General features: G+C 44.7%; 1 protein-coding gene across 1 annotated transcript in view; it reads right to left on the bottom strand.

Annotated features, from left to right (window-relative positions):
- Window positions 1-24,179, bottom strand: part of ARID3A (AT-rich interaction domain 3A) — a 196,937-nt gene that overhangs the window by 70,958 nt on the left and 101,800 nt on the right. The window contains exons 3-6 of the mRNA XM_082259034.1: window positions 12,209-12,281; window positions 2,397-2,580; window positions 1,687-1,937; window positions 1,285-1,545 (exon numbers count right to left, since the gene is read on the bottom strand). Of these exons, the coding sequence (XP_082115160.1) occupies window positions 1,285-1,545; window positions 1,687-1,937; window positions 2,397-2,580; window positions 12,209-12,281 (769 nt within the window). The remainder of the gene's footprint in view (window positions 1-1,284; window positions 1,546-1,686; window positions 1,938-2,396; window positions 2,581-12,208; window positions 12,282-24,179) is intronic.

Raw genomic sequence — 24,179 nt, 5'->3', positions numbered from 1 at the left:
TGTGTGACTAGAAACGCATTACATGGTGGGGTTTTCTCAGATTTGACTGTAAAAATTAATTGCCCCCTCTTCTGGAGTAAACCATCTTGCTAGAATGAAGTCTAGTACTGGATCAAGTGTTACCGTTAAGAATATTTGTAGAAAGCTTATGAATCATCAGGTCTTTTTGCCCTCAAAACTCAGAATATACATGAGGTCTTGATTTCTCTCAAATTAAGATTTAGCCATTTTTTCTAGCAATACCTATGTCATTTAACTGTCAAAAGTCAGATTATTAGAAACTCTGGCATTAACAGGGCTTAATAGAGAAGTATGGGTTTTGTTTTTATTTAATAATCATACTTACCTTGGTGGATGCAGCATCGATCCGATGCTGCATCTGTACCCCGTCGTCGCTAAGACTTCGAGCCGAGCGATTTAACATCGCTGATCGTTCGGTTCTCAGAGCTACCTGAGCAGAGAGCTGGTGACTGTTAGTGATTACGGCTAGTGGCCTTTAATAGCTAGCAATAATCACATGTAAAACCACATAGGCCAAGTTGATCGATCAAGCAAGGTCCCTGCTGACCCATACGAGATTAGAACAGTCTATGGCCGTCTTAAGTTTTGGATCATTTAGCAATATACTCGTCTGCAGTGAAGAACCTGTCTGTGCTCCCCTACCCCTGGAACTCCTTCAAGACCACTGATATAGGTAACATCTATCACAGGCTTCGAACAAAACCCATGTCCTAAAAAAATAACTAATTTTGTAGACACTGGGTGGCTTTGTCCAAAGGCTCTGATGTCTTCCTGCCTATGAGCCTTCTGGAAAGCGGAAAATAGCAAACTCAAAATACTGTATTTTTAAATTTAAGCATGTTTACCTATTCAGAGGTGCTCTGTAAACTTGCAAAGCAAATGAAAAGTCTACTTTAATACTTAAAAACACATCATGGACTCCAAGCAGAGGGACAGAGGGGAACACAAACTTGGATATCACTGTGAGGCTTCACTGAAGACAAATCAATATCCAGAAAGCATGCAAACACACTCAATAGTCACGGTTTTAGAAAAGTGCACCATGTGGTTTTTCTGTAATTTTTTTTTTAACAAAATGTGGTTTACACTAGACATTTAAGGAGGTATGCTCAAATCGCCGATCACAACTAGATGACCTCAATTCTAATAGTATTATTCCTTTTTACCCATTCAGCTAGTTTCCATTTGTCTCATCGGCAATTAAATGTCAACAGGTTATACATGGCCTTGCAATTTCTGACAATATTTTAGATGCTGAATTACCTTGGCTGTTAATGCGAATATTCATGGGAAACTGTGTGGTCATGGCCAGTAGGTTCTGCTGGATAGCCCGTTGCACCAAACGCTGCTGTTCCTCAGATCCCAGTGCCAACTTTTTTTCTGGAGGCTCCCCAGACTCCAGCTTTTCGCGAAGCTGCTCTAAAGCTGCTGCTTGGGCGGCCACCTGAGCTGCCACCATAGAGTGCCCAGTCAAGGTAACCGGGATCCTGGACGGCACAGTCAAGGACAATGGAGATTCCTCCTCTTAAGAAAAGCAGAAAAGCATATTTAGATCTATGCACAATGCAGCCCTTTTTCAAATAAACATTTTAAACGCTGCACTTTTGGTTTCTTTTGCAATCTAAAAATGCTCACCAACTGACCAGATTCTCTATATACACTCACCCTTCTTGATCTTCTGCATTGGGGTAAGTGAGCTTCCATTAGTTGCAGCGCCCCCTAATGCCATGGCAGGGACCTGCATTTTTGGAGAGGAAAGCATACTTGGAGCTCCACTTGGGGAGTATGTAAAAAGGGAGCCTCCAAAGCTTTGTCTGCGTCCTTCTCGACGATTACTGTCAATGGCTGCCTGCAGTTCATTTGGATTACTAAGGCCTCTCTTCTCACATTCATAGGGGTATAAATACTTCATATATCTGCAGAGGTGGGGAAGAAAGGTTGTGGATTTTTCAATCACAAGCTAAAATATACACAAACACACATACACAGAAATTAATGAAGCAAAAGTGCAGAACTAAAGAATTATTCTTCTCCAGTGTAGAAGTAAAACATTTGGTAGAAAAAGAAAAGGAACAAGATCACATTTGCTAGATTTGAGACACATTTCTAGCAATGACCACAAAAGCAGGGGAGAAATTAAATAAGGGGGACCAAGCTGTAAAAAGCAGGGATCCATTTTTAGAAAGCAAAGTTGCTTATGAATGATAGGTTTCATTCCTGCATACTTTTTACGGTTCGTGTTTATTGCTAGAAGTATACCAGCAGGATGGTCAGGTGGTTTGTACATATGTTATCGGATCATACTGTTACTGCACATTTCCATTTACATCAATGTCAAAGTAGTATCAGATTAACCACACGATAAAAGTACTTACTGTGTGCGCAGGGTAAAGGCCGCACTGGTGATTGAGGTTGGCAGGTTTAGGCCTTTGGTGATCTCTCGCCAGAGTTTCTTGTTGATAACTTCAACTAGCCCTCCCTTTTCAGTGACCAGCACATACAACATGTACAAATCTAAAACCTGCTTGGCCATTATGGGAATCCGGTTCACAGGGGTTCCTGGTGGAAGGATCAACCCAGAACATTGTCAGCACTTCATCAATGACATGTATGAAATGTGACACATTATTTTAGACTTAGTGACTTAGATCCCAGCATCAATTAAAAAACATAAATTGCAGGTAAATCCAGTTGCTTGCAGAAACAAGTCAGATAGGTTATTACAAGTGGAAATCAGAAATAGGCACAAATAACTTTCTTAAAAAATAAATGTTTTTGGAAAATTAAACTAAACTATTCTGTGTATGCACATTCTGACCCTGGCTAGCAATATCTTTTGGCCCTATGCTTAACACCACTATCTGTTCTGTATAGCTAATAACACAAGAGGTGGACCATGTAGTCAGTCCCATCGCCAGCTTATTTTAATATTTATATTGGTCAATGTATTTTTACGCAAACATTGGTTTACTGCTTTCAGGGAATGATACATGGACAGCATTTTACCACACATCCTGGCTAAGGTGGTTTTATTTTTATATAAGACTAGGAAAGGGTTAAAAACACTTGTTATTTTTTCATCTGTGCACCACTGGGGAAGTTCCTCTTAATTTCCAGTTCTGGAGATACAACTGAAAATGTAAAGAAATCTCACAAAGTAAGGACTGTTACTTTTGTCTTAGACACTGGTCACTGAAACCAGTATCCCCACCAAACAGGTATTTCATTGTATCCCTTGTTCTGGTGAAAGCACTAGGATTTTTCCTTAGAAAATACAAATGGGAGCACTTTGCCTAAGAAGAGTGGGTCAAACTATTTCTTTAGCAAGCACGGACACATTGGAACCACGTCCATTCACTTCTACTGAAATGCGCTGTAAAGTGTTTACATTAAAAGGGGTGATTAGTGTCAAATGTGATAATTTGCCATTTTAGCATTATAAATAAAAAAAAGAACCGCAAATTGTATTTGAGGAGCTTGATGCAACTGAAATGTTCATTACCGCTAGAGGTGTGTTAATGTGCGTTAAAAGCCACTTTAGAATTCAAAGACTGTGTAAACCTAGCTTTAGGGTCCCATAGTTTTTTGTCCATGCCATTTTTATTTGATTTTGAAAAGAAAAAGAAGGGCTATGTATGGGGTAACCTCCTTCATCAGAAACATATATCAAGCTAGAAGATATTGGACTTTACTAGTACCAAAAGAAGGATGGCTGCATGTAATTAAAATAATATTTATTACAAGATATACAAAAATATTCAAATATATTAAAAAAACATGAATAAAACCAAATTTCCATAGGTCAATTTACGCCATGTGGTAAGAAAACAACATGTCCTTGCTAAAAGTTCCAAGAGGCAGCAAAGGGAAATTGGAGTATCATCCCAGGAGTGTTGCACAGAGTTGGTGGGGAAGAAAAGGAAGGGGGGTGGGGGGGGGATGCAGAGAAAAAATGGATTTTTGTAAGATCTTACCGTAAAATCCTTTTCTCTTAGCTCATTGACAGACGTAGTCCTCGGTGATACACCACCTTCGGGTTATGTTGCCTCCACAGGAGCAGGACTAGACAGGAAATTAAAAAGCTCTGGCCACACCCTAGGGGCAGTCCCAGAGGGTATATCCTCTCTCTCTCTGCCTCAGCAAATCAGTTATGTGAAAAAGCAGTCTTTAGAGATTTTAACCCAACTCAAAAAAACAGAGGGGCGGGGACTACGTCTGTCAATGAGCTAAGAGAAAAGGATTTTACGGTAAGATCTTACAAAAATCCATTTTTCTCTAGCGCTCATTGACAGACGTAGTCCTCGGTGATACACCACCTTCGGGACGTCCCAGAGCAGTATCACAACTGAGGGGTGGGAAAATGAAATCAAATCCCAATCTAGAAGGCCCAACCGGTGCCAACTAGAAGTTTACAATGCTCATTCTTAATGATGAGACTCAACAAAAGAGAGAAAAAAATTTTTCTTTTTTTTTTCCAAACAGAAAAAAACCCTCGAGGTAGACCACCGGTCTCCTCAAATTGCGGCCTGCAAAACCTTGCGGCCAAATGAGGCATCCGCCGATGCCGTCACATCAATTTTATAGAATTTTGTAAAGGTATGTACCGACGACCAAGTGGCCGCCTTACATACCTGGACCACTGACGCCTGATGGCGAAAGGCCCAGGAAGTACTGAGCGCTCGAGTGGAGTGCGCCCTAACAGGGAACGGAGGACTCTGACCCTTAATAGAATAAGCCTGTACCACCGTCTGTCTAATCCATTTGGCAATGGTCGCGGCAGATGCAGGCAAACCCTTTCTGGGGCCATCCGTGATCACAAAAAGTGAATCCGTCTTACGGAATGATTCCGTAGCTTTCAGGTATACCCTGATTGCCCGAACCACATCTAAGGAATGCAACGCATGTTCCCGATGATGCTTGGGCTGAGGACACAAGGAAGGTAGTACAATATCTTCATTCAGATGAAAATCTGAAACCACCTTAGGAAGAAAAGATGGCTTAGGATGAAGTACTACCTTATCCCTATGAATCACTAGGTATGGGGACTGGCATGATAATGCAGCCAGTTCTGACACCCTGCGAGCAGAAGTAATAGCCACCAAGAAGGCCACCTTCTGGGATAAAGTGAGCAAGGGAATCTCCCTGATGTTTTCAAAAGGAGGTTTCTGTAGAACCGACAAAACCAAATTAAGATCCCAGGGCGGTAAGGGCGCGCGGACTGGAGGAGCCAGGTGCCGCACCCCCTGGATGAAATTCCGCACCAAGGACTTGGTAGCTAAAGGTTTCTGAAAGAAGATTGCTAATGCTGAAACTTGACCCTTGATGGTGCTCAAGGCTAGCTTCTGCTCAACCCCCTGTTGCAAAAAGGCCAATATTCGAGACACCGAATAGGTACGTGGAGGAAATCCTAAAGATTCGCACCACGCAATATAAGTTTTCCATGTGTGATAATAGACTTTGCTGGAAGTCGCTTTCCTTGCTTTAATAAGGGTAGGAATGACTGAAGTAGACAAACCTCTGTCCTTCAGTACTTGGGTCTCAATGGCCAGGCCATTAAAACCAGCGACTGTAAAGCACGAAGGTAAATTGGTCCTTGAGACCACAGACACTCCCTGAGACGAGGTTCCCACGGAACGTCTGCGACTAACATGTCCAAGTCGGCCAGGCCGGCTTGAGGAGGCCAGCCTAGAATTTCTAGGACCACTGGCGCTGATTGGATCTGAACCAGGCGTCCCTAGAGCTATCTGGCCCCGACCATCCGAGAAAGTCTGGTCGTTTTCTGTTCCCACACATTTATCAGATACCTGATAGTTATCAGGAAAGGTGATCTTTTCTGGTTGAACCTCAGGGACCGAAGTCACCCGACTAGAGGCTACTTGGCCTATCTGGTCAACCAGATCCGATTCCTGTGAGGTATCGGGACTAATCTTAGGAAAAGGTAAAGGAAAAGATCTATTCAGGGAACGGTAACTACCGCTTCCTGTGGTACTTAAATGTTGGAAGGGAAGAATCGCACCGGTAGTAGTGGTTGATGCGCGATCTAATGTCCTGAATACCGGTGAAAACGTCCCCCCACCCTGAAACCGGGTGGGGGCGCACCTTCAGGCTGTGTACTCCTTTACTTCGGGTTTGGCTGGGTTGGTCCTCTGCTTGTCCGACCAGCCCTTCTTGAACCCTCCTGGAGGAGTCTTGCCTTTCCCGCTAGTACCAGCCGGGCGCCCTTTATGGGCGGTAAAGAAAGGTCCTCGCTTGTTGCGAGGTCCCTTAGCTTTTGCAGCCTGTGGCAAAAAAGTGCTCTTGCCCCCAGTGGCATCCTTAATGATTTCATCTAGGTTGGCCCCAAATAGACGATTCCCCTGAAAAGGGAGATTGGTCAAGGTCTTTTTGGAACCTAGGTCAGCTGACCAGCATTTTAACCACAGCACACGTCTGAGGATCACTGCTAACTTAGATGCATGCCCTAATAGGGGAGTAGTGTCCAAGGCTGCGTCACAGATAAACCGTAGCCCTTGTATGATCTGTTCCATCAAATCAGATGTCTCCTGGGGAATATCTTTTCCCCTAGATCTTGGCGTACCATTTTCGCCCATTCCGTAAGTGTCTGGGAAACTAGACCAATAACAATTACTGGTCTAAATGCTGACCCTATCAGAGAGAAGATAGTGCGGGACTCTGCTTCTATCTTTCGATCCACCGGATCCTTAAAGGACGAAGTGTCCTCCACTGGAATAACCGTGGCTCTATTCAGCCTGGAAATAGGCGGATCCACGACTGGTGGTACCGTCCATTTCTTAATGATGGATTCCTCAAACGGATAGCGTCTAGCAATACGCTTGGAAATAGTAAAGGTACGTTTAGAATGCTCCCATTCTCCTTTAATCTGATTACCAAAACATTTAGGTACAGGAAAAGCCTTCGCCGTCTTGATGGGCTTATTAGTACCAAAAGGCATCTCTGTTTCAGTTGCCTCTGCCGGTAAAGCCTCAAGTTTTAAGGTTTCCTGCACTGCCACAACTAGTGCGTCCACCAATGCTTCTTCCTGAATTATAGCAGGAGAAGAAGCGTCCTCCTCACTGTCTGAGGGGGCTTTACCTGGGATAACAGCCCTTGCAGAGGAACCTGCAACTGCCGTGACCATCTCTGAATCTGAGTCAGAGGTGTCAGATGGTATAGGGGTAGGCGGGGGTCGCTTCCTTGACAGGCCGCCTCCACCCGAGCCACCATAGACTCCAAAATTGCTGTAAATGACTCTATACTCTGTGCACCGGCGGGTCCCGAGGCCCCCTCGAGGGAAACAGGTGGGGGAATATGTGTGGCAGGGTCCATGATAACTCCAGTTACTTCCTGGATAATATAATTCAAAAGTAAAGAAAAAAACTTTTTTTTTTTTTTTTTCTGACCCCCAGCGCCACAAAAAGCCCCTTAGTGTTACCTGCTAGGGATCCCTATCGATCGAGAGAGAGAGAGATAGACCCCCAGGCTCACCACTTGATGCTCAGAGTTAAACTGCAACAGGTTACAGCGCTGTCTTGACAAACAGGAAGTCTTTTGGCTGGCTGCCCAGGAAGAAAGGAGGCGGCTCCGCCCCTCTGCACGCCTTCCGGCGCCTCCCCCAAGCTCCACGAGGTGTAGGATCACCTCAAACATGGCCGCCCCCATGCTGGAGACACGAGGCTACGCCAAAATGGCGGCTCGTGCGATCCAGCAAAAAAAATGGCGGCGGCCTGTACTGAATAGCGGTGTGCTGCAGGGCACACAACACTCTCTCTGCATGGGGATATGGCGTGGTTGGCGGTACCGGCCCTGGCGGACCGCATGGCCGTTCGGGAGGCCTGCTAATAGCTGGAGATCTGATTTGGAAGGCAGTCTAAATGTCCGTGGCTTCTGACTGGTAGGTAGCTTATACTTAACCCATAAGATTCCCAGAATGCCACAGATTACATCTTTTAAACATGTATACAATAGATTGTTAGCTCCCAAACCAAGCCTCCTGGCTTTTGCACACATAAAATCACACTCAAAGTAGGAGGATCTGTGACATGTTATAGGATAGAAAGGACTCTTTCTTACCATACAGAGAGGGGCCCGCGTTCACCACAAAACCCGTCAGGGGAAAAGGGGGAACATACTACTCACCATACCGGAACCAGGCGGGCACCAACTCCTGACAGTACCCCTCTCCACCGGGGCGGGAGGGCTGTCGACCGATACGGACGCCGTGACTCATGGTCTTTGGCGTTTCAGCGAGACGTTTAACTCGCGGGTTCAGTCCTTTTAATGGGACTTTGTCGCGGCCGACCCAGCGCGGAGCTATGGCCTGCACGCGCTCGTAGGCTGAACTGGGGTGACCACCGGATCTCAACATCCAGCCCGTCGCCCAGTTCAGCTTTCTTGCTTGAAGATCTCACAGGAACACTGGAGAAAAAAAGCTGTCTAAAAAATCCTTTAAGAAAAAAATTCTTGCCAGGACCTAAGATCCCAGCAAGGTATCTAGGTCCTTACTCCTAACTAGACAGAAAATAACTGATTTGCTGAGGCAGAGAGAGAGAGGATATACCCTCTGGGACTGCCCCTAGGGTGTGGCCAGAGCTTTTTAATTTCCTGTCTAGTCCTGCTCCTGTGGAGGCAACATAACCCGAAGGTGGTGTATCACCGAGGACTACGTCTGTCAATGAGCGCTAGAGAAAAAGTGTCTTATGTAGGGCTGCGAAAAGCATATACGGAATAACAGGCATGGCTTGACAACAGATGGCATACCAAGAGGTAGTAAACAGGAAGGTAAATGCTGGCACTTTGTCCGTACATAAAGCAAGCATGTAGATCATGTGTTACCACTATGTCATCTACAGTTGCTAGGAAGGGACGGGTCAGTCCCCCTACTGTACACCACAGATAAAGACAATCCTCCCACTGTGCCCAATCGAAACCGCCTATTCCCCACAGTCCACATCCATGTCCACCACCATGGTGTAGATGACATAGTGGCAACACGTGATCTACATGCTTTATGTATAAACATTAAAGTGTCAGTTTTTTGCTTCCTGTGTACTACTTTTGGTACACCATCTATTGTTAAGTTGTGCCTGTTATTTCCTATATCCTTTACGCAGCCCTACATAAAAGACACTTTGTCTGCATTTTTCTCCTCCTTCCTTTCCTTTTCCACCACCTCTGTTAAACACCCCTGGAATGATGCGCCAACTTCTTTTGCTGCTAAATCATTGAGGTCCTGAAGAAGTGAATATGCGAAACGTGTCGACCTCTGGGAACATTGCAAGGACATGTTGGTTTCTTACCACATGGCGTAAATGGTCCTATGGAAATTTGGCCTTATTGAGGTTATTATTTTTGTAGATCTTGTAATAAATATTGTTATTTTAATTACATTCCGCTGTCCTTTTGGCACCAAAGTCCAATATCTTCTAGCTTGGCGCCATTTTTATTTGTTTTATTTTTTTATTCTTTTGAGTCTGATTGTTATTAAATACAAAACAATGATCGATGCCAACAAGTTACGTTCAAGTTATTTCAAAGAAAATTGCGGGTTCCTTTTTTTGTAGCAGGGCAAAAAGTGTGTGTGTATATAATTTTATATTCTATATAAGAAAAACAAACACTCAATACATAATGTCACATAAAAATATTAAACAACCTTCCTTTCTAACTTGCATACATGGGTATACTAGCATTTGCAAAATGAAAAGCAGCAGCCTCCATGTTTCTTTCAGAGTAGATTTCCTGTGGTCAGACAGCAGAGGTTGGTATAGAATACATTAACTCCCCCCCGCCCCAGGGTTTTGGCCTGCTTAAATGGCAGGGTTAGCTTATAACCATTTCAATTTGAATGCAGTCTTAAACATTTTTGTACTTTAACAGGTAAAGAGCAGGTAAATGCCAACAAAGAATATCTCACCTTTTTGTCCATTTAAATATATCTTTAAAAGAGAAGTGTAAAAAATACCTGTTCACCCTGTGCACATTCCTGTGTTATCTAGAAGAGTCCAGCAAGCCCTCCCAGTTCTTATCTGGGAACTAAAAGGCAATTAATATTGATGTTGTGGAGATGAGACTAGGGACACAGTTTGAATAGTTTAGCAAAAAGACAACCAGGCAGGGCTGACACCACTTTGTCCATGTGTCAGCCCACAGCAGAAATTAGGAGCCGAATGTATTTCAACTTATTTTTTTTTTCTGTACTGTTTTTTTAAAAGGGTACAACATGGGAAAAAAAAAACAAAAACAAAAAAAAAAAACTGTACTGCACTTTTTTTTGCCCTGATATATATACTTCTCCTCACAATCTGTGTGAATAAACAATGTACTTGTGTACAAACAGGCAGATCATTGTGTTCTAATGGCAGGGAAGGCCCCCCACTATCAGAAACAATACCACATCCGGAAGGATTCCCTCATCCACCTCGAATGTGTGGAAGGGGAAATTGGCTCATTTTTGAATGAATCATGTATGGCCAGCCTTACTACATCTTTTTGTGAACTTTATAAAAAATGAATTTGGACCAAGCTGGTCAAAAAATAACAAGCTTCCACTGATTGACTAATGCAGAAATCTTAAAATCAGCCTGCCTCTCTGCCTTTGCCAGTCAGAGGATGCCTTGTTTTCATTCAAAAAATACAAAGCTTCCTGTGAATAGTTGAGCAGCGCTCAGCCCTACTCATTTTTGTTTCGGGAGTGGGATGGGAAGTCCTCATTTGGCTACCAAAACACACTGTACATAGCTAAGGCTGTGTATAGCAAGCTTGTACTGCACATCTTTTTGCCCTGACAGACACTATATATGTTTAGTGGAGGAAATAGTTTCTTTGGATCAGCTTGAGCCAAACGAAAAACAGTATTTAAAGTTCGCTGAAGCATGGTGTTATGCCAAGTACACACAATGATGATGTCGGTCAAATGATTGTCCGTTTTTTTTTTTGCGTGCTAGTCTCTTATAGAAAACCAATAGAATACTAAAGTTATAAAAATTCTCGTACGACAGAATACAATTAAGAAGTGATGTAATGTATTGTAATGTATTTTCATTTCTGAGCATGCAGGATCTTGGTCACATGATTTTTTGGTACAAATACTATTCTAAATATCCGAAAATCACTTGTTCTATTATCGTACGAGAAAAATCTTCATGCCTGTCCCTTCGGATAATTTCACATAAACCACTCGAAAGCTGTGTACTAAATGATCAGATTATCGGACAATGGCTCTGAAAGTAGCATTTGTCGTCTGATTTTCTCATTGTGTGTACTAGGCATAAGGCTATAAGCTGGCTATACACTGAGATTCATCCACCCACACTATACAGCACTGATCAAAGAAACTCCCTCTGTGCCTATTGCATTTTAGCAACTGGTACAGCTGGCTGTCAAAACACCCAAACAACCGCAGCATCTGACTGGATGCAGTTGGTTTTCAGGTGATAATTTTTCCACCCAGGCCCTACGATTTTGCAATCAAGGGACGTTGAACAGGTGGTGTTCGACAGGACCACCCATGAGTGAATTTTAGCTGAATCATCAGGAACTGGCTGAAATTCATACAGTATATGGCCGGCCTTAGCCCACATGCGCTCAAACCTATGTGTAGGTCCAACAAATGCCCGACAAGCTGCAAACATTATCGGCACATGCCTTCACTTGCAAAGTGGGAAAGCAGACAAACCTTTCTAAGCTAACCAACTGAATTGTTTCCAAATGTCATTGCTTCTAAGGTTACCTGCTGCAATTTTTTAGTGCCCTATATTATACAGCGATTATAGTACTAAACACTGAAATAGCTTTTATCACATTGTATTAGCCAAATTAGTTCAACTCAGTGTGTGTATGCATGATAATCTGAAAGGTATTGCATGGTAATCTGAAAAGGTATAACAAGTTCCAGATTGACTTATAAATATATGCAAACTGCATAAAAATTCTGCAATGTATGTGTTGTGCCAACAGTCCTCCCGCTGCCAGTAGCCCAGCATATTCATTTAATTGCTTTGATGATAAGACCAAACCCCCCTGAAGCCAGAAGGCATAAGTGTTTGTGTGGGTGGTGGAGGGGTCTGGAATGCTGCATTCCCAGGTGGGTGAGTTAGATCAAACACCAGTTCACAAAAGGAATTCCTACAGCAGCCCACTCCCTACTCGTATACCATTGGCAGGAAGGGATACCAATTGCAGTACTTACCTCGCTTCTGCATAAAACTGAATAAGTCATCAAGAAACTCCTTCCTTTTTGGGTCCCCATCCAGTTCATAGAGCTACCAAAAAGACAAATTACAGTTAGCTTGATTGACAGTACAAAAGAAAGAGTCCTAAAGTAATCAATTAAACAGCCAAATGACAGATCTGCACAAAACACAACAAACATGTCTGAAAAGCCAGCAACTACAAAAAACAAACAAAAAAAAAAAAAAAACGTTATTCATAAGTACAAACACACTTCAATTTTGTAGACAGAGCAAACTATTCCATATGATAAAATGTTTGGGAACTTTGATCGCTATTAGAGAAATGTTTACTGTGGCACAGGAGAACAGCTGCATTTTTATATAGTGACATATTACATGACAAGAATTCTCAAAACACCAAGAAAACCTCATTTGGGCTTACAGTATCTCACAAAAGTGAGTACACCCCTCAAATTTTTGTAAATATTTTATTATATCTTTTCATGTGACAACACTGAAGAAATTACACTTTGTTACAATGTAAAGTAATGAGTGTACAGCTTGTATAACAGTGTAAATTTGCTGTCCCCTCAACATAACAATGCACAGCCATTAATGTATAAACTGCTGGTAACAAAAGTCAGTACACCAATAAATTGAAATGTCAAAATTGGGCCAAAGTATCCATTTCCCCTCCCCGGTGTCACCTGACTCGGTGTTACAAGGTGTCAGGTGTAAATGGGGAGCAGGGGTGTTAAATTTGGTGTGATCGCTCTCACTCTCTCATACTGGTCACTGGAAGTTCAACATGGCACCTCGTGGCAAAGAACTCTGAGGATCTGAAAAAAAGAAAAGAATTGTTGATCTACATAAAGATGGCCTAGGCTATAAGAAGATTGCCAAGACCCTGAAACTGAGTTGCAGCATGGTGGCCAAGACCATACAGAGGTTAACCGGACAGGTTTCACTCCGAACAGGCCTCGTCATGGTCGACCAAAGAAGTTGAGTGCACGTGCTCAGCTTCATATCCAGAGGTTGTCTTTGAGAAATAGACATACGAGTGCTGCCAGCATTGCTGCAGAGGTTGAAGGGGTGGGGGGGGTCAGCCTGTCAGTGCTCCGAACATACGCAGCACTCTGCATTAAATTGGTCTGCATGGCTGTCATCCCAGGCGGAAGCCTCTTCTACAAATGATGCACAAGAAAGCCCGCAAACAGTTTGCTGAAGACAAGCAGGCTAAGGACATGGATTACTGGAACCATGTCCTGTGGTCTAATAAGACCAATATAAACTTATTTGGTTCAGATGGTGTGTCAAGCGTGTTTGGCGGCAACCAGGTGAGGAGTACAAAGACAAGTGTGTTCTGCCTACGGTCAAGCATGGTGGAGGAGGGGGGACGGGGGAGTCATGGTCTGGGGCTGCATTAGTGCTGCCGGCACTGAGGAGCTACAGTTCATTGAGGGAACCATGAATGCCAACATGTACTGTGACATACTAAAGCAGAGCATGATCCCCTCCCTTCAGAGACTGGGCCACAGGGCAGTATTCCAACATGTTAACGACCCCAAACACACCTCCAAGACGACCATTGCCTTGCTAAAGAAGCTGAGGGTAACGGTGTTGGACTGGCCAAGTATTTTTCCAGTCCTAAACCCTACTGAGCATCTGTGGGGCATCTTCAAATGGAAGGTGGAGGAGCGCAAAGTCTCCAACATCCACCAGCTCCGTGATGTCATCATGGAGGAGTGGAAGAGGACTCCAGCGGCAACCTGTAAAGCTCTGGTGAACTTCATGCCCAAGAGGGTTAAAGCAGTGCTGGAAAAAATTGATTTTTGTAAAATCTTACCGTAAAATCCTTTTCTCTTAAGCTCATTGACAGACGTAGTCCTCCTTGATTAATATCAACTCGGGTTATACTGCCCTCTACAGGAGTAGGACTAGACAGGAAAGAAAACGTTCTGGCCACACCCTAGGGGCAGTCCCAGAGGGTATATCCTCTCACTTCCTGCTACAGCAAATCAGTTATGTCACAAAGCAGTGTTTAGAGAATTTAACCCAACCCAACTCAAAAACAGAGGGGCGGGTACTACGTCTGTCAATGAGCTTAAGAGAAAAGGATTTTACGGTAAGATTTTACAAAAATCCATTTTCTCTGTCGCTCATTGACAGACGTAGTCCTCCTTGATTAATATCAACTCGGGACATCCCAAAGCAGTGCCACAAATGAGGGGTGGGAAAATGGAAATCAAAATCCAATCTAGAAGGCCCAACCGGTGCCAACTAGAAGTTTTAAAGGCTCATCAATCACACGATAAGACTCAACTGAAATTCCAACGGAAAAAAACCCTCGAGGTAGACCACCGGTCTCCTCAAATTGCGGCCTGCAAAACCTTGCGGCCAAATGAGGCATCCGCCGATGCTATCACATCAACTTTATAAAATTTTGTAAAGGTATGAACCGACGACCAGGTAGCCGCCTTGCACACCTGGACCACTGACGCCTGATGGCGGTAGGCCCAGGAAGTACTGAGCGCTCGAGTGGAGTGCGCCTTAACAGGGAACAGAGGATTCCGACCCCTAATCGAATAAGCCTTTACCACCGTCTGTCTGATCCATTTGGAGATAGTCGCGGCAGATGCAGGCAACCCCTTTCTGGGGCCATCCGTGATCACAAAAAGTGAATCCGTCTTATGGAACGATTCCGTTGCCTTCAGGTATACCCTGATTGCCCGAACCACATCCAAGGAATGCAACGCATATTCCCGAGGATGATTGGGCTGAGGACACAAGGAAGGTAGCACAATATCTTCATTCAGATGAAAGTCTGAAACCACCTTAGGAAGAAAGGATGGCTTCGGATGAAGAACTACCTTATCCCTATGAACCACAAGATATGGGGAATGGCATGATAATGCAGCCAGTTCTGACACCCTGCGTGCAGAAGTGATAGCCACCAAGAAGGCCACCTTCTGGGATAATGTAAGCAAGGGAATCTCCCTGATATTTTAAAAGGGAGGTTTCTGCAGAATCGACAAAACCAAATTAAGATCCCAGGGCGGTAAGGGCGCGCGCACTGGCGGAGCCAAGTGCCGCACCCCCTGGATGAAATTCCGCACCAAGGAATGAGTAGCCAGCGGCTTCTGAAAGAAGATTGCTAACACTGAAAACCTGACCCTTGATAGTGCTCAAGGATAGTTTCTGCTCAACCCCCTGTTGCAGAAAAGCCAAAATTCGGGTCACCAAATAGGTACGTGGGGGAAATCCCAACGATTCACACCACGCAATATAAGTCTTCCATGTGCGATAATAGACTTTGCTAGAAGTCGCTTTCCTTGCTTTAATTAGAGTAGGAATAACTGAAGCTGACAATCCCCTGTCCTTCAGTACCTGGGTCTCAATGGCCAGGCCGTTAAAACCAGCGACTGTAAAGCACGATGGAAGATCGGTCCTTGAGACCGCATATCCTCCCTGAGAAGAAGTCTCCAAGGAGCGTCTGCGACTAGCCTGCCCAAGTCGGCGTACCCGGCTTGACGAGGCCAGCCCAGAATTACCAGGATAACTGGAGTTCCCTCCACCTCTATCCTGCGGAGAAATCTCAGCAGTAACTTGAGAGGGGGGGGAAGACATACAGTAGCTGATACTTCCCCCTACGGGGCGCTCAGCGCGTCTGCTGCGTCCGCTAGAGGATCGCGGGCGCGAGCCCTGTTTAGCCAACCTGCCAACAGATCCATATCCGGGGTGCCCCAATGAAGGGACAGCTGGTGAAATACCTCTGGATGAAGAGACTATTCCTCTTGATCCAGAATCTGACGGCTGAAATAATCTGCCTGTCCACCCCCGTGATAAATATTGCGGAGAGAACTGGAACAACTGTTCCCCCAATAAAGAATGTTGGCCACTTCTATTGCCGCCAGGGCACTCTTGGTGCCCCTTGGTGATTGACATAAGTCATGACCGTGGCATAGTCCGATTGGATCCGAACCGGACTGCCCTGGAGCTGCTCGGTCCAGTAAATCAGACAAAGTCTGATCGCTCTCAGTTCCAACACCTTTATCGGTAACCTGGAATTTATCAGAAGAAAGGACTTCCCCTGGCTGAGCATCGGAGACCGAAGCCACCAGACCAGAGCCTCCCTGATCTGCTCGCTCAATCGAATCCGATTGTCCAGGGAATCGGGATTCCGATTCCATATGAGAAGAATCTCCTCTTTGGAGAATTCGGGTATGAGACTGGGCAAACGGTACTGCCTCTAAGGAGGCGACCATCAATCCCAGCCAGTTGACGGACAGCAACATCCGAATCATTGACTGAATCTTCTGGAGTTTCTCCGCCTGGAGAAACACTCTTGCCAAGGATGTATCCAAAATTAGGCCCAGATAGTTCAGTCTCCTGGTGGGAACCAGGGATGATCTTTGGGAAAAGCAAAGAAAACGCCGATGTCCTGCGAAGATGGGGATATGAAGATAGGCATCCTAAATGTCTATGGACGCCAGGAAATCCCCGATGCAGGGAGGCCACCACTGTATGGATGGACTCCATCTCTTCCAAGACCAGAATTGGACGCACCTAGCCCGTTTTCCTGGGCATTGTGAACAGGTTCGACTAGAACTCCTCCAAGGAATGGGAACTACCACTGCTTGTTGCATCAAGCTGTTCCCGCAAAGCTTTTTAAGCGACCCGGGGATGTCGAATATTGGAAGGGAAGAATCGCACCGGTGGAAGTGATCGAAACTCGATCTTGTATCCCGACCATATGACCTTGCGAACCCCTTTATCCGGGATTCTGGAAAGCCCTGGATCCGGAAACTGGTGAAGACGTCCCCCAACCCTAGAGATGGGTGGGGCCCATTCTGTCAATCCAACGAGATAACAGTGGCTTCATTTAGTCTGGAAATCGGTGAGTCCACTATTGGTGGTACCGTCCATCTTTGTAATGAGGGATTCCTCAAAATGATAGCGCCTAGCAATGCATTTGGAAATAGCAGGGGCTCGTTTACTGAAGACCCCATTTGGGCAAGGGAAACCCTTCACCATTTTGGTAGGCTTGCTAGTACCAAAAAAGGAATAGGAGTCTCAGCTACCTCTGCCGGTGTAACCTCAAGATTTAAGGTTTCCCGGCAATGACAAGCTCAGAATCCGTATCTGAAGTATCAGATGACATAGGTGTAGGCGGGGGTCGCTCTTCTTGACCCCCGTCCCTGACAGGCTACCTCCACCCGGGATACCAAAGACTCCAAAACTGCTGATAATGAATCATCACAAGTGGGGTACTGGAGGGTCCTGCGGCCACCCCGAGGGGATCAGGTGGGGATACATGAGTGGCAGGGTTCATGTAACAAGACACTTGCCAGTAAACACAAAAAAATTTATTGCAAGAAAAAAACTTTTTTTTTTTTTTTTTTAAACTTAGTCCCCCAGCGCAGTAGCACCCCTCAGTCTACCTGCTTGGACCCCTCAGAAAGAGAGAGAGAGAGACCCCAAGGCTCCCCTGATGCACAGAAGTTTCTTATCAACCTGCTTCCAGCACTGTCTGTTACAGACAGGAAGACTTTGGCTTGCTTTCCCTGGGCCAAGGAGGCGGCTCCGCCCCTTTACACGCCTTCCGGCGCCTCCCAATTATTCCACGAGGTGTTTGGTCACCTCAAACATGGCCGCCCCCATGCTGGAGACACGAGGCTACGCCAATATGGCGGCCTCGTGCTATCTGCAGGAAAATGGCGGCGGCCTGTGTAGGATAGCGGCGGCTTGCAAGCTAGCAGCGTCCTGCGGGATGTGTGCATTCGGCCTGTGCGGCCTGCGGGAGGTGTCCTCGGCCTGCGGGAGGCTGTGTGGCCTGTGGAAGTGACCGGCTTTCTGGAGGGATGGCGATCTGTGGCTGCAGTAACTCAGGCATAGGCATCGGCCTGTGTACACACTAGACAGGTAGGATACCTCTATACCTCAATAGTAATGCCTTTTAGTAGTCTGCCACTGACTTCAGTCACCCTTACAGTCATATAGTGACTTTAGATAGTCAGCTCCCAAACCAAGCCTCCTGGTTTCTATTCACAAAAATCACACTCAAATTGGGGGATCTGTGACCTGTTATAGGATAGAGGGGAGACCCAGAAAACCGAGTGTCCGACCATCCCAGAGAGGGGCCCGCGTCCACCAACAAACCCGACAGGGGGAGAGGGGGAACATTCTACTCACCATACCGGAACCAGGCGGGCGCCAACTCCTGACAGAACCCCTCTCCACCGGGGTGGGGGGGCTGTCGACCAATACGGACGCCGTGACTCTGTTGGTCATTGGGGTCCAGGCGAGACGTTTAACTGACAGGGTCAGTCCCCGTCCAGTGGGACTATGTCGCGGCCGACCCAGCGCGGAGCTATGGCCTGCACGCGCTTGTAGGCTGAACTGGGGTGACCACTTGATCTCAACATCCAGCCCGTCGCCCAGTTTCAGCGTACTTGCTTGAAGATCTCACAGGAACACTGGAGGAAAAAAAGCTGTCTAAAAAAGTATTTCTAAAAAAAAAAAAATCTTGCCAGGACCGAAGATCCTAGCAAGGAATCTAGGTCCTTACTCCTAACTAGACAGAAAAAAACTGATTTGCTGTAGCAGGAAGTGAGAGGATATACCCTCTGGGACTGCCCCTAGGGTGTGGCCAGAACGTTTTCTTTCCTGTCTAGTCCTACTCCTGTAGAGGGCAGTATAACCCGAGTTGATATTAATCAAGGAGGACTACGTCTGTCAATGAGCGACAGAGAAATAATGGTGGCCACACAAAATATTGACACTTTGGGCCCAACTTGCACATTGTCACTTAGGGGTGTACTCGCTTTTGTTGCCAGCGGTTTAGACATTAATGGCTGTGTGTTGAAATATTTTGAGGGGACAGCAAATTTAATTTACATTGTTATTCAAGCTGTACACTCACTACTTTACATTGTAGCAAAGTGTCATTTCTTCAGTGTTGTCACATGAAAAGATATAATAAAATATTTACAAAAATGGGAGGGGTGTACTAACTTTATTGAGATACTGTATTCAACAAGCAATGATTGAGGGAAAAAGCTCGCCCATCAGATTTCACATTCATTTTTCTACTATGCAACACCAGCCTGATCAATACATGTACAGCCGTGGCCAAAAGTTTTGAAAATGACACAAATATTATTTTTCACAAAGTCTGCTGCCTCAGTTTTTATAATGGCTACTTGCTTTTAGTCCAATATATTATGAAGAGTGATCAGATGAATTGCAATTAATTGCAAAGTCCCTCTTTAACATGAAAATTAACTTAATCCCCAAAAAAAATATTTCCACTGCATTTCAGCCCTGCCACAAAAGGACCAGCTGACATGTCAGTGATTCTCTTGTTAACACATGTGTCAATGTTGACAAGGACAAGGCTGGAAATCACACTAATACGGATTTAGTTAGAATAACAGACTGAAAAAGGAGGGTGGTGCTTGAAATCCTTATTCTTTCTCTTCCTCACAGTGGTTACCTGTAGAGCTGCAACTAACGATTATTTTCATATTCGATTAGTTGGCTGATTACGGTTTCGGTTAATCGATTAATTGGATAAAATAAAAAATAAAAACTCAAAAAGTGTGGCATATAATTTAAATATGTAAAGACAATTTATTCTTGAAAATCTCTATGCAGTGGATACAAATAACGAGCTCTATGATAGGAAAATATATACCTGTCCTCAAATCCCAATAGCTTGTACATGTATTTAAACTATTAGGTTTTAAAGTAGTGTGACCACATAACACTATATATTCTGCAAAACCCTCTGCACACTGCTACATCCTTTTCAGCAAAATATACAATGTTAAACAGGGATATTTAGTTCACATATATAGCAATACATGTTTAAGCTGACCAACTGCATCACATATATAGCAATACATGTTTAAGCTGACCAACTGCATCAAAGTAATCCCTCTTATGGCCAGTCCTACACTGCTCTGCCACTGCAAATTTTACAGGGGGCCACCATGCCAACCTCGGACATAAGAGACACAAGATGGGGGAGAGCGACTAGATTCAGATCTGGTCACTGACCTGTGTTACAACAGAGAAAATATATACTTGTGCTCAAATCCTAAAAGCTTGTACATGTATATAATCTATCAGGTGCTAAAAGGGTGTGACCGCATATTAACACTACAAATTCTGGATGGACTATATGTGAACTAAATATCCCTGTTTTTCATTGTACAGTTAGCTGGAAAGGGTGTAGCAGTGTGCAGAGGGTCCATCCGGAATTGGTAGCTATATTGTGAGGGAACAAAATATCGAATCCGCTCTAATAACAGACAGAAGAGATATATATACTAGTTTTGCTCAGATACCAGTATTGGTACCGATACAAAGCATTTGCACTCGTGCAAATGCTCCAATACTAAAATTGATACCTTTTTTGTGATTCCGTTGACTTGCATTGAGCTCTGTTAAATGAAGAAGTTGCAAGCTGCAAAGAAATCAGAGGTCCAAATTGTACTGATTTGCGGCTTTGAAATCACGCTAAAGTAGCGCAATTTCAAAGCCACAGAAGAACTATTCTTTATAATTATAGAGAAATGGTAATAATTTTTCATTAGTCAAAAAAAAAAAAAAAAAAAAAACACGATATTAAAAATAGGTATCGGTAATTGAGAAAAAGTATCAGTACTCGTACTTCCTCTTCTGGGGTGCCCTATCGGCGCTTTATGCTCCTCCTGCCTTAAGAGTGCCCCTATAGCAACCTGTAAAATAGACCATTGAGTTCCCCTATAGCAAGGTTAAAAAATAAATAAATTAATAAATCTGCCTTTAGAACCACTTTAAATCACTTCCTTCTCCTTGCCAGGACTACATGTCTCATGAGGCATTGTTCCTCGCACATTCACAAGCTCACTGACATAAATGGAGGGTGTACTGAGCTGTATGTGTGCTGCACTGTGTATACTGACATGTATAGAGGGTGTACTGAGCTGTATGTGTTCTGCACCGTGTATACCGACATGTATGAAGGGTGTACTGAGCTGTATGTGTGCTGCACTATGTATACTGACATGTATAGAGGGTGTACTGAGCTGTATGTGTGCTGCACTGTGTATACCGACATGTATGAAGGGTGCACTAAGCTGTACGTGTGCTGCACTGTGTATACAGACATGTATAGAGGGTGTACTGAGCTGTATGTGCGCTGCACTGTGTATACCGACATGTATGGAGGGTATACTGAGCTGTATGTGTGCTGCACTGTGTATACTGACATGTATAGAGGGTGTACTGAGCTGTATGTGTGCTGCACTGTGTATACCGACATGTATGGAGGGTATACTGAGCTGTATGTGTGCTGCACTGTGTATACTGACATGTATGAAGGGTGTACTGAGCTGTATGTGTGCTGCACTGTGTATACCGACATGTATGGAGGGTATACTGAGCTGTATGTGTGCTGCACTGTGTATGCTGACATGTATGGAGGGTGTACTGAGCTGTATGTGCGCTGCACTGTGTATACCGACATGTATGAAGGGTGTACTGAGCTGTATGTGTGCTGCACTGTGTATGCTGACATGTATGGAGGGTAGGAATGGGCTCGGGCATGTAACTTACCTGCAAGGAAACCCGTGCAGTCATCATTGCTTTGCACAAAAAGGGATTCACAGGCAAGGATATTACTGCTTTTAAGATTGCACCTTAATCAACCATTTATCGGCTCATTAAGAACTTCAAAGGAGAGAGGTTCCATTGTTGTGAAGAAGGCTTCAGGGCAACCAAGAAAAAAAAAAAAAAAAGCAAGCGCCAGGACTGTCTCCTACAATTGATTCAGCTGCAAGATTGGGGCACCACCAGTGCAGAACTTGCTCAGGAACGGCAGTAGGCAGATGTAAGTGCACAGTGAGGCGAAGACTTTTGGAGGATGGCCTGGTGTCAAGAAGGGCAACAAAGAAGTCACTTCTCTCCAGGAAAAACATCAGGGAAAGACTAATGTTCTACAAAAGGTACAGAGAGTTAACTACTCAGGACTGGGGTAAAGTCATTCTCTAATGAATTCCCTTTCCAATCGTTTGGGGCATCCAGGAAAAACCTCGTCAGAGAAGATAAAGTGAGTGCTTCCATCAGTCCTGTGTCAAACAAATAAAGCATCCTGAGACCATTTATGTGTGGGGTTGCTTCTCAGCCAGGGGAGTGGGCTCACTCACAATTTTGCTCAAGAACACAGCCATGAGGAATGGTACAAAAACATCCTCTTCTCCCAACCATCCAAGAACAGTTTGGTGAGGAACAAGGCCTTTTCCAGCATTAAGGAGCACCTTGCCAAAAGCCAGTGTGAGGCAAGGAGAGCCGATAAATGGCACTTCCTCCTTTACATGCGACTGGCTATGACTGGCTATGATTGGACATAGCCAATACATGGGTAAAGAGCCACAACATTGGCTCTTTACCAAGATCGGGGTGGCGCTGTGTTCTAGCAACAGGGTGCGGCCACGATCGCCGCACTGGGCGCCCCTGCGAGCACGTGAGAGAGGACAATCTGGGGCGCCGTCATATGATGTCGTCCCAGAATGAGAGCCGCACCACTTTAACAAACGAGTGGCTACATTAAAGCAGTATTAAACCCAAAATCCAACATGTCTGTAGCTTACAAATCCTTAGATGTGGTGGCTGCACCAAGCTGTCTCAGACAGGTGCTGGCACCAATACAGCCTGCATGATGCATTTGTTTTGGTGTCTGCATCTACCCCCACCTGCATGCTGACAGCATTCTGGAAGTGGATTCAGACATCCGCATGACCAAATTTGACTGGTGTGCAGGAACAGGTGCACAGCTCCTAAGGCAGCCATTGTTCATTGGTGAGTGAAAACCTGTTCCTGCGTGCCATTCAAATTTTGACATGCAGCTGTATCGGTGTAGCCACCGTACATCTGCATTCACTTCCATAGGCAGCCTGCTCATAGCTGGGGCAGATGCAAACACCAAAACAAAAAAAAGTTTAATGAACGCAGTACAGGTGCCAGTGCCCATTTGAATGAGGCCATTTAAAACTAGCAGGAGTTCTTAGAATGGTCAGCTTTTATTAATTTATGTAAAACAGTTATCGAAAAGGGGGGGGGGGGGGGAACACGGTTGTTTTACCTAGGTGGACTTTGGCTCTAATTATTATTATTATAATACAGGGCTTATATAGCACCAACAGTTTGTGCAGCGCTTTACAACATTAGGGCAGACAATACAGTTACAAGACAATAGAGGAATCAGAGGCCCCTGCTAATTTGTATTAGTCAAATCCATCTAGATTTGGGGCATCTAACACTACCTTTTCACCTGATTGAAAATACTGCTGTCCCTGTTGCTCCTCCATTCAATGTGGAGAAACCCTAAGGGCTCTTTCACACAGGCGGACCGTTCGGATCCGCCTGTCCGTTTTTTTGGCGGATCTGAACGGTCCCCCCATGCATCCCTATGGGGCATCGGATGTCAGCGAAAACATGTCCGCTGATATCCGATCCGTCAAATCTGGACGGATGGAAACCCTATTTTCCATCCATCCAGCGGATCGGATCAGATGGGATCGGATGAGAACGGACCGACGGTCCGTTCCCATCCGATTCCCCCATGGAGATGTATGGGGAACGGACAGCTGTGTCTCCGACGGACGGACTGTGTGAAAGAGCCCTAAGACAGGAAGTATGTTAATGGTAGGATCACCAGGTGAAAATAGAATTTAAAAGAAAAACACAAACACATTTAGGAATTGGTGAGCTACAGTATATTACATTTTGTTTTTGGTTTTATTATTGCTTTAAGGCCTCTTGCACACAATACTCCTGTTTGAGCATCTACTTTTTTCCAGACCTTTTTTCTTGTATGCATTTGCGAGTATTGAGGCTTAAATTACTGACCAAAAATGCAGATTTTTCTATTTTGTTCTTACTGAAGAATACACAGCGCTTGTTTACGCGCCTGTGTGCATAGGCACATTACAATTAATGGGC

Source organism: Pelophylax lessonae, assembly GCF_965119305.1.
Source record: "Pelophylax lessonae genome assembly, chromosome: 1".
In the NCBI taxonomy this organism is placed as follows: Eukaryota; Metazoa; Chordata; class Amphibia; order Anura; family Ranidae; genus Pelophylax; species Pelophylax lessonae.
This window is presented reverse-complemented; position numbering and strand designations above follow the sequence as displayed.